Source organism: Melopsittacus undulatus, chromosome 8 (assembly GCF_012275295.1).
Source record: "Melopsittacus undulatus isolate bMelUnd1 chromosome 8, bMelUnd1.mat.Z, whole genome shotgun sequence".
NCBI lineage: Eukaryota > Metazoa > Chordata > Aves > Psittaciformes > Psittaculidae > Melopsittacus > Melopsittacus undulatus.
Genome location: NC_047534.1, coordinates 7,373,770 through 7,392,131, shown reverse-complemented (window position 1 = coordinate 7,392,131; position 18,362 = coordinate 7,373,770). Strand labels below are relative to the sequence as shown.

At 40.7% G+C, this 18,362-nt stretch overlaps 1 protein-coding gene across 1 annotated transcript; it reads left to right on the top strand.

Moving 5' to 3' along the window:
* Positions 1–7,129: 7,129 nt before the first annotated feature.
* Positions 7,130–17,583, top strand: NPTX2 (neuronal pentraxin 2). Its single transcript, XM_005145314.3, has 5 exons — positions 7,130–7,657; positions 9,170–9,386; positions 12,842–13,086; positions 14,514–14,693; positions 15,956–17,583. Exons 1-5 carry the CDS (start codon positions 7,205–7,207, stop codon positions 16,181–16,183), a joined length of 1,323 nt encoding a protein of 440 aa, XP_005145371.3. The 5' UTR covers positions 7,130–7,204; the 3' UTR covers positions 16,184–17,583.
* Positions 17,584–18,362: the final 779 nt, after the last annotated feature.

Genomic DNA, 18,362 nt, shown 5'->3' with positions numbered 1-18,362 from the left:
AGAACTTGATAGCCATTTAAATGCAAAGTATTGAATTCTTTTACATTGCATTACTGCTATTTTGGTATATGTTTTCCACTGAACAGCCATTGGTATGCAAAGAAAGATAGTCTGTCATATCATTTCATGGTGGAATACTGTGTGAAAGATACTGAACAAAGCAATTAAACATAAAATTACCAATGAATTTAGATCTTAAATAACGAAAATATATGGCGGTTATACTATTACAGTACTGAGTATTTGTATCTGATGTTAGTGGAGAGTTGGCTGGGTACTATAGCACACATACAGAATGGACAGTCACTTTCCCAAAGATCTTGTAATCTTGGATGCTGGAAAGGTAACAGGTTAAATCAAAATGAAACTGGGCAAGTGGCAGGAAGGGTAAGGTAAATCTGTTATGAACATTCAAATCAAAGAAGTTTATTTAGATCTATCCTTCTGAAAATATGCTTGCAGTCTCACCAGAGTCGGTTCAATCACAAGTAAATCCATTTTTTACAATTATAATCTGAAAAGATTTGGGCTGCTTAGCTCTTCTCACATACAAGTACCTCTTAGTGCAGATCACCAAGGCATGAAATACCCTATGCAGGCCAATAGTGGACCTGCTGTTTATTAGAGTAAAGCAAAAATACTTCACAGTCTAACTGGCAGTGTACACAAACGAGTCTCCAGATTAACTGTGGAATCTACAGCCTGGCCCTGGGTGTTTTGTCTCGGTGCAGAATCACAGGTAAAACCACATAACCTTTCATTTTGTAATTTTCTTGTGTCAATCTTCTTCCATCTATGTGCATTCTGGTTTCTTGCAAAAACCATTTCCACAGACAATGACTTTTTTTTCCCCCTATCCTACCAGAACCCTATGGAGCCTCTCCATGGATTGTTACTTTGTCACACTCATTAGAACTTGAGATGAAACCTATTGAGGTGACTTAACATCATCTCAGAACACCAGGTGCTTTGGCATTTCACATGTCATATGGGTCAAGACATAATAGCATTTCTAATTGTCAGCCACAGAATGAAACACAAAAATAGTGAAAGGAGGAGGGAAATCCCTGTAGAGCGAACTCAAGGTTATCACTCCACTTCTGACAGAATTGAAAAACTAACTCAGTGACATGAAAGACTTGAGCTTTTTCTATCGTAATGTTCTCTAATGGAAAGGCACTGAAAGTTGTTCTGCTTTTGTCCTGGATTTCTAATCTCTCATGTATTCTTTTCTTTCTTTGTCACAAGGTGGGTACATTACATTCTATTCTGTGAATTCTAGTCCTAAAATCAAGGGTGTATTTCTGGCATGGTGACTTAAAAAATGTATTTAATTAAATATATATATATATATACACACGTGTGTGTACGCATCAGGTACACATGTACAGTAATTTAAATGACTGATAGAAATGTGTATTTGTGGTTTATGTAACTTTATCATAGAAAGAAAATAGATCTCTCCAGTACTCTAATGGCAGTGAACCAGCTGGTCAAAAGATACAATTTCCTGGCCAGCAAGAGGGAAAATATATTCATCTATTACTGGACTTTAAAGTTTGTATGACTGAAGGGATTTCAAGGGATTCCCATTAGCTTACTGTCTTTAGAAACCCATTAAAGCAGGCCTAAATATGGACTGTAATAATTATCTGTACTGCAGTATTTGGAGATGTAACAGGAGATAATTTATCCTGCTCCTGTGCAAAGCACTGAGACACCTGCAATGGGGTTTAATGACTGTGTATCACAGCTACCGCACTGTAAGCTATAGTCTGTGCGGGAAGTGCTGCTAATGGAGTTAGCAGAGAGGAAATGCATCTTGTGCTACAGAAAGAAGTGCAATATTAGGTCTTCTCACAGCAGCATCTTATTTTGCAGAAACACCAAATTTAAGTGGACTAAGACTTTTGAAAATAAATTTGAGCAATAAATATCCAGTTCTGAATCTATAAGAGGATTTGATACATTGCAATGTATTTTATATCTATGCAGACTTTAAAATATATTAACATGTACTTGGCATATCTCTAGCCAAATTCTGTGGTTTGTATTGCACTTGGAATTGGGCAAAATTCTAACTTTAGGGATATATGCATTAATAAGAACTGAGTAATAAAAGTAAATGTCTCAGGGTTTGTTCTCCATGCAACTAACCTATTTCACATCTAGATGTATTTCTAAGCCTGGCATTTTAGGCTAAATGTCTGTAGAGTACCAGGAACATAATAGGTCCTGCAGCAGCTGACCTGCAGTTTCACTGGTTGGTGATTAGTATCAGGGTGACAGGCAGCTCTTGTGTATTCCTGGAAAAGTCTCCTGTTCTGTCCTTTAGTCACCAGCAGCATATGGGATCGCTGGAGGCAATAAGTTCTCTTTTAAGTATCTGATGTTCTTTGAAACTTCCTGCAGTGGATCTCTCTAAGTTAGTTTTTGCAGTGAGTGCTTCTACAGTAAGTTCTGTTTTCCTTCTGCTAGAAGGAAGATCATCCTAATTAATGATTCTCAGAAAAGTAATGTATCATTTAGATGATCCAGAGAAATCCTGAATTTATTCAGATCAATAGCAGAAATCCTGTTGACTTAAAGGGAATATATTTTTCATTTATGATTTTCTTAGACCAGCCTAGGATATGGAAAGAAAAAAGGGAGTATGTCTCTTAATGATTGGTTTCTTCTAATATTCTATCTGTATTTTGCACATAAAAGCTATATGAGATGGGAATATTAAGAACATCTAAAGTATGTTGAACAAAATCCTCATGCTGCAATATCCCTGGATGCTGTGTCTTTTAACTTCTTTAGGCAAGCTTCGTATTTCTTTTCCTGTAACTGGTTGATTGCCTCTCTTCCCCCCCTGCCCAATACTTGCCAGATATCAAGTTTCTTGAAACATGCTTAAAAATGTTGGAGTTTGGTTTTGTGGCGTATCTCTAATCAGTAGCCAGGAGACTTTTATGCATTCAGAAGCAAGTATTAAAGATTAAGAAAGAGTCTGTTCATATCCCAATTACATCAGCAAACATGTTAAGAATACTGAATGAAGTTCAGCATTTCAAGCTTTACTGCAGGTGAGTAGTTCTATAGTTTTGCTAGACTTCTATGATAAAAGTGAAATTCATCTTTTTTGACAAAGTGATTCATGCTTAAGGAGTTAGTCATTTGTTCATTTATTTATTTAAGCTTCTGGCAGTTGTAAATGGCAGCCCAAGTAGCAGTTTCTTAGAAGTAAATGGATTAAATAAACTTGTATAACCTAGCTCATATAAACACTACTCTGATACAAATAATAAGCATCAGGTGAGACCACGTCCCATTGTGATTCACAGACATACAGAAATAGACAATTTCTTTCTGGTGAGAGTTTAAAAGCTGAGAAAGGCTGGAGGGAAAAAAGGGAATAATATGTTCATGTTACAAACAGAGAAATGAGGTGCAGAGAAATTAAATATTGTTTTTCTAACGTCTCTAGGGCCAGGCTGTAACAATTACATATATCTGAGAAAGAGGGGCAGTTAGCTGTTTTGACAATTTCACTAGGCACTTAAATGCTTAACTTCCATTGCAGGAAGAACTGAATTTCTGAATCACCCGTAAAAAGGATCTAAATCTGGATCTGCAGGTCTAGGCTAATTTGAGCCTTTCAGATAATTAGGCCAATGTTTTACATCTGAATAATAATGAATGGAACAAACCCAAAGTATCAACAAAATAAGAAGCCTGTCTTTAATCTAAAGTTTGTTGTACACTGCCTTTCATGTACTTAGTCTACAGTTTAAAAATGAGGCACAGTCTCCTAATTTATTTAGAAGTTTTGCAAGATCATGTTAGTGATGGTGGCCAGACAGAAGTGAGTTGGCAAAGTTCTCTGTCAGATCTCCTGAATTCCAGTCCTTCATCCTAAATACAAAAATTTTATATATGTTGAGAATCCAAATGCATTTTCCATACATATTGAAGTTCCAGTGTTAGATATTACAGTTGCGCATCAAAGATAAAGACAGCAGCTAGCATGCAAATGCTGCTTCCAAAGAGAATAAAGCCCTTTTGAAGGCAGTAGAAACTGTCAAAGTTGAATTAAAAATTAAAAATCCATTCTGTGGGCTGCAGAGATACGAGTCTGCCTGACAGCCACAGAGCCAGAAGTTTAACAGCCTCTCAAATGCACTAGTAAGTTATCTGTACTCTCTGGGCTTCCCCCTCTACCCCAGTTGAGTTTTATGCCACAGGGAAATATAATCACTGTGCCTATGAACTGCTCATCTTGGTCACAAGGGAAAAAATATTCCTTTTTTTAAACATCTCAAATTATCAACTATTCAGCTTGCTTATGCCTTAACATGTAATATATGGGTGTATAAATTATAGACTTTCTCAAATATTTCATAATTTATGACTTACTATTTATGATAATGTACTGCTGCATGCTAGTCTCTAAATGAAGATTGATATGCCTTCAACATGAAAAAAACATTGACTGCAGTCACAAACAGCATTTTGATAAATTATTACATGCATTAGATTTAGGTCTCACAATCTGGAAGTGGGGTGAAGTGGGGTAATTTGCGGTGTTTGGTTGGTTTTTTTCTTCTGAAAGCACTGAAGTACCACATAAAATGATAAGGATGTTAAGAGGTGTCCCTGCCCATGGAAAGGGGGTTTGGAACTAGGTGGTCTTAAGGTCCTTTCCAAGCCAAACCATTCTGTAATTCTGTGATTTTAAGAGCAATGGATAATTCCTGCTTGTCTCCATGTTCGTCTGCATTTATGCCCCCACTGTGTGGTAACTGACATTTCTGAGTGTCTTTGTTGGGATTCTTTCCTGTTCTACTCACCTCCCCTGTCAAAAAGAAACAGTATAGTAATAAAGGACAATACTTTTGATGTCATGAGCAATTTACCACTGCATACCTTACAGGACTTCAGAAGGCAGATGTTTATTGCTTTCTGCTGCTTGTGTTACTTCTCAGCTTCCCTGAATAATAAGGGACTGTGACAAAAATCTATCTATAATTAAGCAAAACCTTCAAGCTACACATTGCTTGAATTTAAAAAGAAGCAATACCTTTATCACTGTCATCCACTGAGTCAAAATCTGTTTGGGTACAGCTCTGAATTGTAAAGTTGGTTTTAAAATCAGGATCAATTTTTTAGGTAGTATGAGGTTCTTTTTATAGGGAACCATCACAATTCCTATTATAGAGGATGGAATCAAGCTGTATAAAAGCAACAGGCTACTGTTGTCCTACAGTAGGGTGACAGGCCTTAAGGATAAGCAAAGCCACAATTTGACAATGATTTTACTAAGTTTTTTCATCCTGCTTCCCATGACATTCAGGAGAAATGACCTATACAGATGTGACTGAATACTCTGATATGTTGAGCAAAGATTTTGGTACGTTGTTGCATACAGGCTTCAATATTTCTTGGACTTACATGGACTGGAAAGGCACTGTGATGACAAATGAGATGTCCCCAGTATACTTACATGGTCCTCCTTATTGCAACATCCGGAATTTTAATCAGCAAAATGATTAAGCAATGATATTCTGTTGATTTCAATGGGAGTTAAATGTCTAACCAGGAATTAGTCAGAGCCTCTGTATTTGACTGCATACTTCAGTTCCATTCAACCAGGAAGCAGAGCAGTCTCTTGAGACCTGGTTTCCAGACAAAAGGAGTTCAGACAGAAATTGGAGCTTCCAGTCACTTATTGAGCTCCCTCCATCCTCTATATTCCCTCTCCTTGCTTAAGCAATATGAGCTGCACCTCTCACTTGCATGGCCAAAGAGTGTCTGTGTCTGCAGTGAGCTTTGATTAATGTGACTTTCAAACAGGACATTGCTGGAGGAGTTGAACAAATAAACTGGACTTCACAAAGCAATCAGATGTAACTATCACTGTGATACATGCTCCTTCAAACTTGCTAACTCATTCTGTAACAAAGCAGTTCACATGGTGACCAAAAAAAAGCTAAAAATCTTTCCAATTATGTATTATTTACTCTTTCTATTATTATAAAAAAGTTACATATTTCATAGTAAGAGCTACTCACCCTATGGTAAAATGGCTTCAATTTCCATAGATAAACTTTCTAAAAATTTAAAATTCTACTCCAGGGTTTTAGAGTCCTAAGAGCAGCCTCTGCTGATGCATGAGGAAATTGTTTCTCTATTTTCCTAGTAGAGGTAGCAGTTCTCATTGCATATCCTTAAGAAGTTTGCAAGAACTGTTCAAGTTGGTGTTTGTAGGGCATTTGGAAAAAGATACGAGCCCTCAGAGATTATAAATTTATAGTAACTGTATCAGTGTTAAAAATACTGGATAGCACAAACAATGTAGCTACACCTATAAAGACCTTATGGTCCAACAACAGCCTTATGGTACTCTACAAAAATTCTGAAGCTTCTCAAAATGTCCCTTTCCCTCCATCATAAATTTGAATACTAACCTATCACTTGGACTGTATCTCATTTTTGTAATGACATCTTTTAGCTTAACTAGCTCACTGGCCCAGGTCAGCAGAACACAGTCTGTGTTTGAAGTGGTTTGAGGGTTAATGCTATTCCTGTACTTGTCCCTGCCTGGATCACATGCAGCTATTGTGTCCGGTTTTGAACTCCCAGTACAAGGACCTTGACATGCTGGAGAGGGTCCATCAGAGGAGATCATCGGGATGGAGCCAGGCTCTGCGCTGCGGTATGTATTGTGAGAGCAAGGGACAACGGGTATAAGCTAAAGCAGGAGAGGCTCAAACTGGACATGTGGAGCAGCGTTTTCCCCGTCTGGCCCTTGGGCCAGAGGCACAGGCTGCCGGGTGGGCTCCGCAGCCTCCTGCCCTGGCTGTTGACAGGACATGGCTGGACAAAGCGGGGGGGTCCGGGTCCGGCGGTGCCGATGCCCCCGCTCCCCGCTCCGCTCACCGCCGCCCGGGTCCCCCCAGCAGAGTCTCGGCCCCGGGGACCGCATGGCGTCAGAGCCGCCTGCAGCCAACCAGCGCACGCGGCGCGAGCCGGGCCCCGCCCCCTCCACGCGCGCGCCCAAGCTATAAAAGCCGTGGGACGGCGGCGGGCGCGGGAGAGGCGTGTGGAGTGGGGACGGCGCGGGACGGTGGGGTCTGCTTCACCTCCCCTATCGGCGCGGCGCCGCCTCGGCCCCCGTCCCGGCGACCCCTCCGAGCCGTCGCCCCGCTCACCAGCCGGGATGTTGCCTGTGGTCGCCGGGCTCCTGCTCGCCGTAGCCGCTGGCGCCCGGGGCTCGGCGTCGGGCACCCAGGAGAGCCCACCCGGTAGTCGGTTCGTGTGCACCTCACTGCCGCTGGAGGCGACCAGCGCGGGCTGCCCCGTGCCCCCGGTGCCCATGCAGGGTGGCGCGCTGTCCCCCGAGGAGGAGCTGAAAGCCACGGTGCTGCAGCTGCGGGAGACCGTCCTGCAGCAGAAGGAGACCATCGGAAGCCAGCGGGAGGCCATCCGGGAGCTTACCGGCAAGCTGAGCCGGTGTGAGAGTGCCGACGGCAAGTCCGCTACGGGAACGTGGAGGAACGAGGTGGGGAAAGGCAAGGACACGATGGGCGACCTGCCGCGGGACCCGGCGCAGGTCATCGACCAGCTGAGCCGCACAATGCAGACCCTGAAGGACCGGCTGGAGAGCCTGGAGGTAGGGCCGGGGCGGGACACCCCTGCCCACCGCATAGGGACTTGGAACGAGTTAGGTATGGCTTTGGGCAGCTGATGGACGCAGCTACTGTGCTTAATCGTGGTAGAGCTAAATCCCAACTGGCCAAGCTCTGGGAACAAGTTGCATAGTTGGCCTTGACTTGTTTTTTTGACTGTGTATCTGCTTGCTTCAATGGTTAAAATTCCCAAAAGGCCCCTCTGTAACTGTGTTCTCCCACTGTGTGGGGGGTGGGATTATGCTCTTCCTCCTTGTCACCAGTTTAGTTTCTGTATTAATGTGTCTAAATCTCTCTTTCTGGGAATGTGACTTCATGGGGTTTGAGTTATACAGCTGACGTCTTGGGCAGTAAGACCTTGGCATATGGTGCTGAACAGAGCAGTGGTGATGAGGAGATTGTGTTGGGCAGATTGTGAAGATCAGATGATGTATTTAGAGCTGACATAGAGTAAAAGCAGCCTAATTCTCATTGTCTCAGAATAGAAGGAGTGTTTGGTCCAAGCCTACTAATAAGTGATTTCCACAAGCCTTTGGAAAATGCTTGTAGTTGAGTGGAACTGATGGAAATATTTTATAGAGAGTATTCCCACAGGAATCTTGCTAGATGTTGTTTTGCTTTCCACGCTCTTAAGTCGTATGAGGACACATGTGTGTCCTCATGCTACTCTCCAAGTAGTTGGCAATGACGTGAGGATGGCAAGTAACTTCCTAAAGGTTGTTCTGTGAGGTCTGAACCCTCTGGGCTGTCTTTCAAGTACAATTCTGAGTAATCTGGTAGCGTGACACCCTTTTATTACTGTTGCTGGCTTTGTGAGGCATCTTTGGTTTAGGGCTGTAGAAGAGCAACTCTACTAGAATAATATGGTAGGTGGAATCATTGGTTTCTTAGCATCATTGAAGACACCAGTGTTATCTGAGAGAGTGGGGGGTGGGTTTTGTTTCTTTGAGGTTTTGAGGGTTGGTGTTTTTTTTTGGGTGGCTTAAACTTAGAGTTGACCTAAAGAGCATCTGATTTCCTTATTCTGAAAATCAAAACTGGGAAAACCTTCATTTGGTAGATTTGCTTTTGAAGTAGCTTAAATTCTTATTTAAAAAGAAATAATAGTTCTTTTCTGTTAACTGAGGCTACCAATGTCACTTCCAGTAAGTAAACCAAAAAGTGGCTAATGTGCCACATGTCCATACTAATGGGAGTACATTAGACTTGGCTCCCTACATTAGTTTTTACTGAACTTAAATGTATGAAGACTCCTTCATATGAAACCCTGAAAATCTCTAACAAAAGTGCCCTTTTGAATCAGGACCTGTTTAGCTACGCTGCTGATAAAAGCACTGAATGTTACAAGTGCTGGAAAGCGATGTCTCTTTTGTACTTGCTGGAGAACTCTGAGATCTTGCTTTCTCCCCTTTGAATCAAGGGCATATATTTATTTCACAGTTTCTGGTTTAGAAATGGCATTTTTTTTTAATTTTTTTTTCTTATTTCCACTCAAGCACCAGCTCCGAGCCAATGTGTCCTATGCAGCACTGCCTAATGACCTTCGAGAGATGCTTCAGCGAAGGCTGGGAGACCTGGAACGCCAACTCCTGAGCAAAGTGGCTGAGCTTGAGGATGAAAAGTCTTTGCTTCATAATGAGACATCAGCCCATCGGCAGAAGACTGAGACAGCCTTGAATGCACTGCTAGAGAGAGTTTCTGAATTAGAAAAAGGTAATCTGTCCAGAGTCTAAAAGCTTCCCTGTGCTGATTAATTTTGTTTACTCCTTCTAGCACAGTAGTCTAAATGTAGGTTTTGAGGGCAAGACAGTTAAGGTGCTGGACTAAATAGTAGGTGACAGTGCAAATACTTGGATTCCCTTTTTCCTTTTGTCACAGGCTTCCTGCCTGACAGACCTCTGCATGGCTTTAGCTTTCTGTCTCTTAATTTGGCATATGTAGGTGGTTAGAGTGAAGCTCTTTACTGTCTGTGAGACAGAAAGCTCTATAAGGAGGCAGGTGGAAATAGAAAGAAAGTATGACACGTGTCAGGTAAAGACCTAAACAATGTCAAGTCTGTATCTAAGTAGAGCTGCCTTTATTTGGTCTGAAAATCATATGGGCAAAAGTTAATTAGCACACCTGCCTTTGATGTAACAAATGGCATTTTATACCAGAATCATTTCCTGCTGCTTTGGAAGTATTCCTGTTGGTCTTTCCTTTCATTGCTGGTTATGACTTTGGGTAAATGCAGATATTTGAACTATGTTATATCCCATGTGTATAGCCTTCAGTGTTTACAGTAGATTACACATGGTACCACTGGGGGATGCTCTCTTAATCCTAGTCATTTATTCAGATACTTAGATTAATTATTACAGAGATCTCTATGCTCGAGTAGAGTCTGTTTATTTGAATTACAAATGCCCATGGAAGTGGGCTAAAGAACAAAACTATCTCTCTGTATTGACTATACGTTTCTACAGAGTAGATTGTAGGACTGGAGTACCAGTAAATATCACTGCTCAGTCTTTGAATTATTTTTCCAAGGTGAATAGTCTCTCTGCTTAAAAGCAGCTTAATGGGCATGCTTTCACAATGGTGCAAACATAAGTATCATGAATTTTAAAATGCAGTCTAATGGATTCATTTGTGTAACATTGCATCTATTTTTTCATTTACAAAGTGTGAAGGAGGGGAAAAGGAGAAGAGGAAGAAGATCCCTTCCTCATAAAGTATTTCCTGAGAGCCAAGATAAAACCTAAACCACAAATAAAGATCTGGAGAATTCATGGCATGTTGATGTCTTATGTGACAACTATTGCTAGTCCTCATCTCTGAAAGATGTGACTCATATCAGCAAGTCATCAGAAGGAGACAGGGAGTGGTGGGAGAACAAGAATGTGTAATCTAGGTTAAAAATAGCCTGTTCCCACCTTTATTTTCTGTGTGGGGAGAGTGGGCTGGTTTAAGTCTTGAGGGAAGAGAAGAACTTGGGCCAGGAACCAAGACACAGGCTTTTAGTTGTGTAATTTGCTCTCTTTCATCATGATTTAGCTGCTCTGTTCGTTTGGGTTCTCTGTCAAATCAAATTGAGGGTAATAACAATGTAAGAACTTACTGATTTTGTAGGTTAAATGCAGATAATATTGGAAGTGATCTGACCTATTTTGAAAAAAGTATTTCTATTGTGCTTTTATTTTACATGCCAGATTGTTTGACATTCCTTCCTGACAACTAACTAGAGCGTCATAAACTGTTCATGGTCCTAAGACCAAATAAATGGAGGAAAAAGCTAACTTTATAAGGTGATGCTCTGAACTTTGGGGTTTGGTGGTATTTTTAATCTGTAGTTGAGGCAGCTGTTGTTAGTTAACGGTGGGGTAGAAGAGTTTGAAGTTTGTACAGTTATTGTAATTCCCAAAGTCTCTCGTAATTCCTTCACCAGTTGTCTCCATTGGCAGCAGTAAATGATGTATTAAAAAGCAGGACTGGGTGGAGAAATAATCCTGTAACTAATAGTACCTGGACTTAAATGTGATTTCTAGCTTTGCTGAAGACACAAACAGGTCACTTCTTCAGTCAAAACCTGTTTTCTCATCTCTAAAAGGGAATAACTATTTCTTGCTCATTGTGTCCAAAAATTCACATTATGTAGGAAAAGGATTGTCTTGTCCTGTGCATGTGCACATTGCTCTGGAGGATCTTGTTATCATTTGAAGTTGTGGATGTTCTCAAGTCATGAGAACAAACTGAAAAATATAAAAAAGATTAATATTGTTTGTTCTTTTCCAACCCATTATTGCTTCTTTAAGTTCTTTCTGAGTGACTAATACTCTTAATGGGATATGTTTCTTTTATGGATGTGAGATTGGTTGTACCAGCCTAGTGGAGGTAGCTTACCATTAGTCTTAAGATCCTGGGGTTCTTTTGTCTAGAGTTTAGAATATCTCAGTTTCTGGTCTGTATGTTCCTAAAGACAGATAAGCTTTTTCTTCTTCCACCCCCTCATTCTGTGAAAAATGCAGTCAAAACACTTCAGTTGCTTCTGAGAATGGGAACTGAGAGAATGCCAACAGTTTAAAAATTACATATGGGGATTGTGGCAACCTTTTGTGACAACAGCTCTTCATTTGGATTTGAGCATGAAGTTCTCTGAGGGGATTGAGTTTGTTTCAGGAATGTGAGTAAATGAAGTGAGTGGGACTTGGAAGAACAGGTTGCTAAAAAGTTGAGGGTGACACTCTACTACAGAACTGTGGGGTTTTATTTTGTGGCACAATGTGGGATTTCTCTTTTCTTAATATTTAATTCTGGAAAATTACTTGAAGCAACTACATCAGCAGTATACATGAACTATATAATACAGAGTATTGCAGGTTTAGAAAGCTTTGGTTTTAAGGATCTCAGTTTCATGAACATCTCTGGAACATCTCACTTTTACCACATCTTCTAGAAGAAGCTAATTAAGAATTTCTGCTTTTGTATTTAAATGTCTAATGTTTTAGTAGTTCCTAAGTTCATATTGCATTTTTTAATTCAGGTAATTTTGAACTTCAGCTGTATGTTTTTGTTCAAGTCTCCTCCTGATTTGTCTGTGGGACAGAAATTGGTCTGCTGAATTTAACTTTGCTTTCTGGACTATGGCAGCTTTTTCTTGTTTCAGATTGGCCACCCAAAATGGGAGCATTGACCTGTTTCTCAGCCTTCTATTTGTAAAATGGAGATGCTGCTGCTAACTCCCTGTGTAGCAGGAGTAGGAAAAGAAATACTGGTCTTGAAGCACTGTGATGCTTTAATAATGAGCATACCAGAGAATCCATGTCTAGTAACAGCACATATCTCTTAAAGCAGTTAGAATTGTTTGGAATAGGCAGGCCTCTAGCCATGAACTAAGCAATGAAAAAAGTATTTAACAGCTTCTTGTTAGTTGTCTGTCATCTATTCTTTTGCTCTAAATGAGCAGGAAGAAGAAATAATTAGCACGGTGTGTTGCATCTAGCTGTGTTTTTCTGTGCTGCAAAATCAGCATTCAGTAATACTACTTCAGTATAATTTTCTTGTGTACCTCTCCGAAGTGATTGAAATTCCAAAGATTCTCATTATCAATTGCATAATTTCTTAGCCTGAATTACAAATACATTGTTTTGCTTAATGCTAAAGGTTTTTCTTCCTCAACGTAATTCTAGGTAACAGTGCATTTAAGTCACCCGATGAATTCAAAGTCTCCCTTCCTCTTCGCACTAACTACTTATATGGGAAGATCAAGAAGACTCTGCCAGAGCTTTATGCATTTACTGTATGCTTGTGGTTGAGATCAAGTGCTTCTCCTGGAATTGGCACTCCATTCTCATATGCTGTTCCTGGGCAGGCTAATGAAATTGTCCTTATAGAGTGGGGGAATAATCCAATTGAACTGCTAATCAATGATAAGGTGAGAATTGATTAAGTCTTCTTTATTGTCTGTATAATCAGAATGAAGTCCAACCCCCTAGTAACTCTTTCATTTTCTGAGAGAAGCCAGTTCTGGGCCTTTGAGATGGTAATGTTGTCCATCTGTTTGTTGCAAGTTCATAAAGGTACTTGAAGCAAAGTTAAACGGTACATATACTTGTGTGCTTAGACAAAGTGGTGAGACATCTAGATGTGCACGCACTTATACATGTCCTCTGAATTTGCAAGCCCATCTTGTTTCTTGTTTTATGAAACCAAATTTTGGAAGCAATTATGAAAGCAATATTTGATGGCACAGTACTGCAAAACCTGTGATATCTAAGCCAGTTGTGGTATTTCTATCTTTGTAATCCCAGAAGTTCAGATATGTTAAGAGGAATCTTGCTGAAGATGTAAAGCAGAAGGCATGCAGTTGTGACTGGAGTTTTATGCTTAGTGACTGAACATCTGTTTAAATACAGTTTTTCAGGCTTTAATTACAAAAAGCACAATTGTTTCACACTGATGGTTTCTGACAATGTTCAGAATAAGGCTTGAGGAAAACAAGAACCACTGAAACTTGGCATTAGAACAAATCACTTTCTCCCCACCCTCAGTTGGGTTTCCTAGTAACTCGCTTCTCTCTGAGGGATCAGGTGTTTACAGATCTACAGCTCAGGGTGGTTCAGTCATGTGACTAGTTAAGCACTTTTAAAGGCCTTATCATCCTCCAAAATCAATAAAAGTGAAAAGCCAATTATTTCTAATGGGTTGTGGAAAAGAAGGAAACCTCAGGTTGCTTATCCTTAGCAATAACTTACTCTCTGTGATATTTTGTCAGTACTATTAATGTTCTGTGATGCCTTTCTTTTCCTACGTCACTGCTGCTCCACACCCCACTTCATTTGTGTCTTTATGTTGCCTTGAATAAGTTTTTAGATCCAGTTCCTAAAGGAGCATAGTTCCTCCTTATTTGGGGTCCTATGTAACATTTCCCGTAAGTCTTACTGGAAGCAGGCAGATTGGTTTATCAGAGTTGTTACTGCAAATGGTGCTGGCAAACCCCAGATTTTAAGAGAAACTTTACATGAGCACTGGATGTAAAGAAAGCACTGGATGTAAAGAAAGGACTAACCACAGATTTAAACAACAGATGCCACATTAATATACAGGATCAGTGGGTTGATAGTAGCTTAGACTGGTATTTGTGTCACTTGATTCTAGATGAAACAAAGGCATCACCTCTAGAATAAAAAGTATGGCTGTCTTGTCTATGTCTGAATACAGGAGAGTTGGGACAAAGTTGGAAGATGTGGACTAACTTCTGCCTGTGAATTTTTTGCTTCTGAGTTCAGAGTAAATACTGTCTGTTGTGCTTGAGCTGGTAGACTTGGTTTGCAACATGCATTATCCTTTGGATTTTTGTAGGTTGCCCAGCTCCCTCTCTTCATTAGTGATGGGAAATGGCACCATGTCTGTATAACATGGACAACCAGAGATGGAATGTGGGAGGCTTTTCAAGATGGTGAGAAGCTTGGAACTGGGGAGAATCTTGCTCCTTGGCACCCAATTAAACCTGGAGGTGTCTTGATCCTGGGTCAGGAACAGGTAAGTGAATGACAATGTGTTCCAGGGTTTAAAAAAATAAACTCAAAACTCCCCAAACAAACAGCAGCAGTGAGGAAAATTCTGTTACACACTTGGTCCTGTTGGAAAAGACCTTTAAGATCATAAAGTCCAACCCTTACCCAGCAATGCCACTTCCACCACTGAACCATGTTACTGAGGGCATCGTCTACACAGTTTTTGAACACTTCCAGGAACGGTGATTCCACCACTTCTCCGGGCAGCCTGTTCCAATGCTTGGCAACCCTCTTGGTGAAGACATATTTCCTAATATCCAATCTAAATCTCCCCTGGTGCAGCTTGAGGCTGTTACGTTTTGTCCTATCACTTGTTACTTGGTAGGAGAGACTGATGCCCACCTCATTACAACCTCCTTTCAAATAGCTGTAGAGAGTGGTAAGGTCCCCCTGAGCCTTCTCTCCTCCAGACTAAAGCATCCCCGTTCTCTCAGCCACTCCTTGTAAGACTTGTGCTCCAGATCCTTCACTAGGTTTGTTGCCCTTCTCTGGACCCTCTCCAGCAATTCAGTATCTCTCTTCTAGTGACAGCAGATGCTCCAGCTTACTGTTAAGTGGCTGGCAGGCTTTCTGTAACTCATGCTGTTTGTCTGTACTATGCTTGGTTCTGTCCTATGCTAGCAGTTTCATGTGAGTGTGATCACACAAAATGTGTGATTTCTGCCCTAGAGCAGTGGATGGAGCAAATGTTTTTAGGCATATGCAGTAGCAGTCTGAGTTAGTCATTTGGTAGAACCAGAAGAAGCCTATGAATTTGGAAGTCAAGATTGCATCTTGGAGACCCTGCAGACAATTGGTCAAGGGCTGTGGTTGCAGTTTAGTCCTTAGCCATAGCCTTTGCAGTGATCGTGCATATCTGTGCGGTTCTTGCTGAAGTCGTCCTGTGCCAACCTTGCAAAATGGCTCCTAAATTAGCCTCAGTATTTAAAGCTGTCTTCCTGCTTTACTGCTTGGGGGCAGGGTTAGTTATATGTGCTTTGTGTAATGGTACTCACAAAGCATTGTTTGCTTTGAATTGTTTTGACAAATTTCAGATTGAAGCTTTTAAATGTTCCTCAGAATATCTTGTTCGAAGTAGTCCTTTTAGAACCTTGAAGCTGTTTGTTGCTGTGACCTGGTTCTGCACCTTGTTCTAGCAGTGTGGCTCAGGGGGAGGGTCTTCAAGTTGGGAAGAAGAAAATGCTGAAATAACCTTCTCATCTAATCATAACTCTTGTGTGCCTAAAGGACACAGTAGGAGGAAGATTTGATGCAACTCAAGCCTTCGTTGGAGAGATGAGCCAGTTCAATATATGGGACAGGGTCTTAAAAAGTGAAGACATCATGAATATTGCTAACTGCTCTACCAACATGCCTGGCAACATCATACCTTGGGTTGATAACAACGTTGATGTGTTTGGAGGTGCTACTAAATGGCCTGTGGAGACATGTGAAGAGCGTCTGCTAGATTTATAGCTGCAATTATTTCCCCTTCAAGTGCCCCCTTTAGTAGGACAATCTTCTGTGCAATCTAAAGCACTTATTTTTCTCTCTGTCCTTCCCCAGGCTTAATTCCTCAAAAGAGTAAAAAAAAAATTGAGTAAACTGCCTCAGTGCAAAGATAGCTGCTAGTTGGGGGCATTGAGCCTTACACTGAAAGAAGCACTTCTCGGCTAGCACAGCCCTTGTTTTTTTATGGCCTGATCCAAAAATATGCTTTGGCTTGCAGCAGCCTTTTGGTTAGGCCTGAGTTTAGTACATCAGCTGCTCTGGCAGGGAGGGAAACAGCCATGCACATGTTAACTACAGTACTCCCTTTGATCATGTGCAGTGCTGGCAAAGCGTTGAGATGAACACGCTACATGTGAATCCTCCCTTCCAGTCTATCGTCTCCCCTTTGAACGGAAGCCATTCTTTTTTAGCCCTTTTTAGAGAAATCACTTCATCCTTACACTACAGTGGTTATGGTGCAACTATGGGTAGAGAAGAACAGCCACTGTCTGAGTGCAAGGGTCTTGCTTTTTAATTTGCAGATTAGAAATCCTTGTTTTATGATTAGGAGGCAACGCATCTGAGACATGCTATTCTAGTTGAGTTTAAAGAGAGGTCTGTGTAATCAGCATAGCCCCACTGAAACAGAGATGCTTCAGGTAAGGTTCTGTCCCAAAGCCTGTCTTTTGCTAGCCAGGATCCCAGCACAGATGGGTGGATGAAAGACTATTTTCTGTAGGATGAATGTACTGAATTTGTAGTGACCTGGCCTGTAAACTTTTCTCTATTGTTTCTCTTGCTTTTGTCAATGTATTTATTTTTTTAAATATCCAAGCTGTGACTAAGTGAATTTCCATTTTGGGTTGCTTTGAAAGGCCTTTTTAAGAGCAAGTGCCAAAGTTCAGTTCCTGCTTGCTGAGAATTGCTATATATTTTTCCAGCATAAGTCTTCTGCACTGTTTTCTCTGTTATTATAATGGTCTTATGTAATATGAAAATGTGCTGGTTTTTCAATTCTTGTTGATTGTCTCTTCTGTAAGCACTGGGCTGACTACTATATTTTTTTATCACTTTCTCTGGATATTTTGCAGTGTTGCTGTTTCCTTGGCATTGATGTGACTACTTGGTTTGTGGCTTGCGGATAGCAAATGCACTGTAACGGGAAAGAGTTAATACTTTTGTTATTTAAAAGAAAAAGGATTTAAAGGGGGGGGATTTATAAAGCTAAATATCATATTTATTTTTCATATGTTTGAATTGTAAGAATAATATGGTGACAGTCCCATTTGTAGGATAAAGTTACATATTTCCATTAATATGTAGTATGCTGTTCTTAAAAGAAAATTCTTATAATGAACTTTTAATTAAAATGCACTGTAAAATGAGTCTTTTAATTCCTTTAAAGTCATGCCAGACACTGAATGTTCTCTTTCATAGCTGGTTTCAGTTTGGCTACTCTCTCTCTCTGCCCTTGTTGAAGTACAGTCCTGTAAGAAGTTGGTTTTATTCCCTAAATGTCTTAAATCACAATCTTCAACTAGAAGGGGCTTAGGTCTGCATGTAACCTTAACTGGGGAGAGTTTTTCCACGTATGGATGCAGTGATTGACGCTCTGGCTGAGATCTGCTTTTTACCTTTGCATCTGTGGTGTGGCCTGGGATACAGTGGTTTCATGGGAGTGGGATGGGATGCAGAGCCCATGTACATACCCATTTTTATAGTTGGGCTAAATTGGATCCTCCTGGGTGAAGGATGAGTTGTAGGCAACATAAATGTCCTAAACCAATGTGAAAAACTGTTCCAACACAGAAATGACTTGTTGAAATGTGATAGCAGAGGCACTGCAGTGGTGTAAGTTGTTCAGTGTCCATGGGGTCTGACAGTAAACCAACTGCTCTGCTTGGTAAACTAGCAGCTTGATAGTGCTTTCTGTAAGAGAACAGTCAGCTGGGGCAGAAATGCTTGTCTGGTTCTTACATCCTCTGGCCATGGAGAAGTTGAGGTTTCTATGAAGCATCACACAACTTGATTTCAAACATGCTTTTTCTGGTTGGCCTATAATGGTACTTTTCTTGCCCTAAGGAAAAAAAGCCATCAATGTCCAAAGACAATGTCCAAAGATGTCCAACTCAGAGAAAGTGCAAAATTCCAGTGTCGTGGGCTA

What these genes read in the sequence shown, in the direction of transcription:
- NPTX2 (XM_005145314.3), top strand. Translation starts at nt 7,205, where the DNA reads ATGTTGCCTGTGGTCGCCGGGCTCCTGCTCGCCGTAGCCGCTGGCGCC. An exon ending in AACTGCTAATCAATGATAAG is followed by an intron (nt 13,087 to 14,513) that starts GTGAGAATTGAT and finishes GGATTTTTGTAG; the next exon opens with GTTGCCCAGCTCCCTCTCTT. An exon ending in TGATCCTGGGTCAGGAACAG is followed by an intron (nt 14,694 to 15,955) that starts GTAAGTGAATGA and finishes GTGTGCCTAAAG; the next exon opens with GACACAGTAGGAGGAAGATT.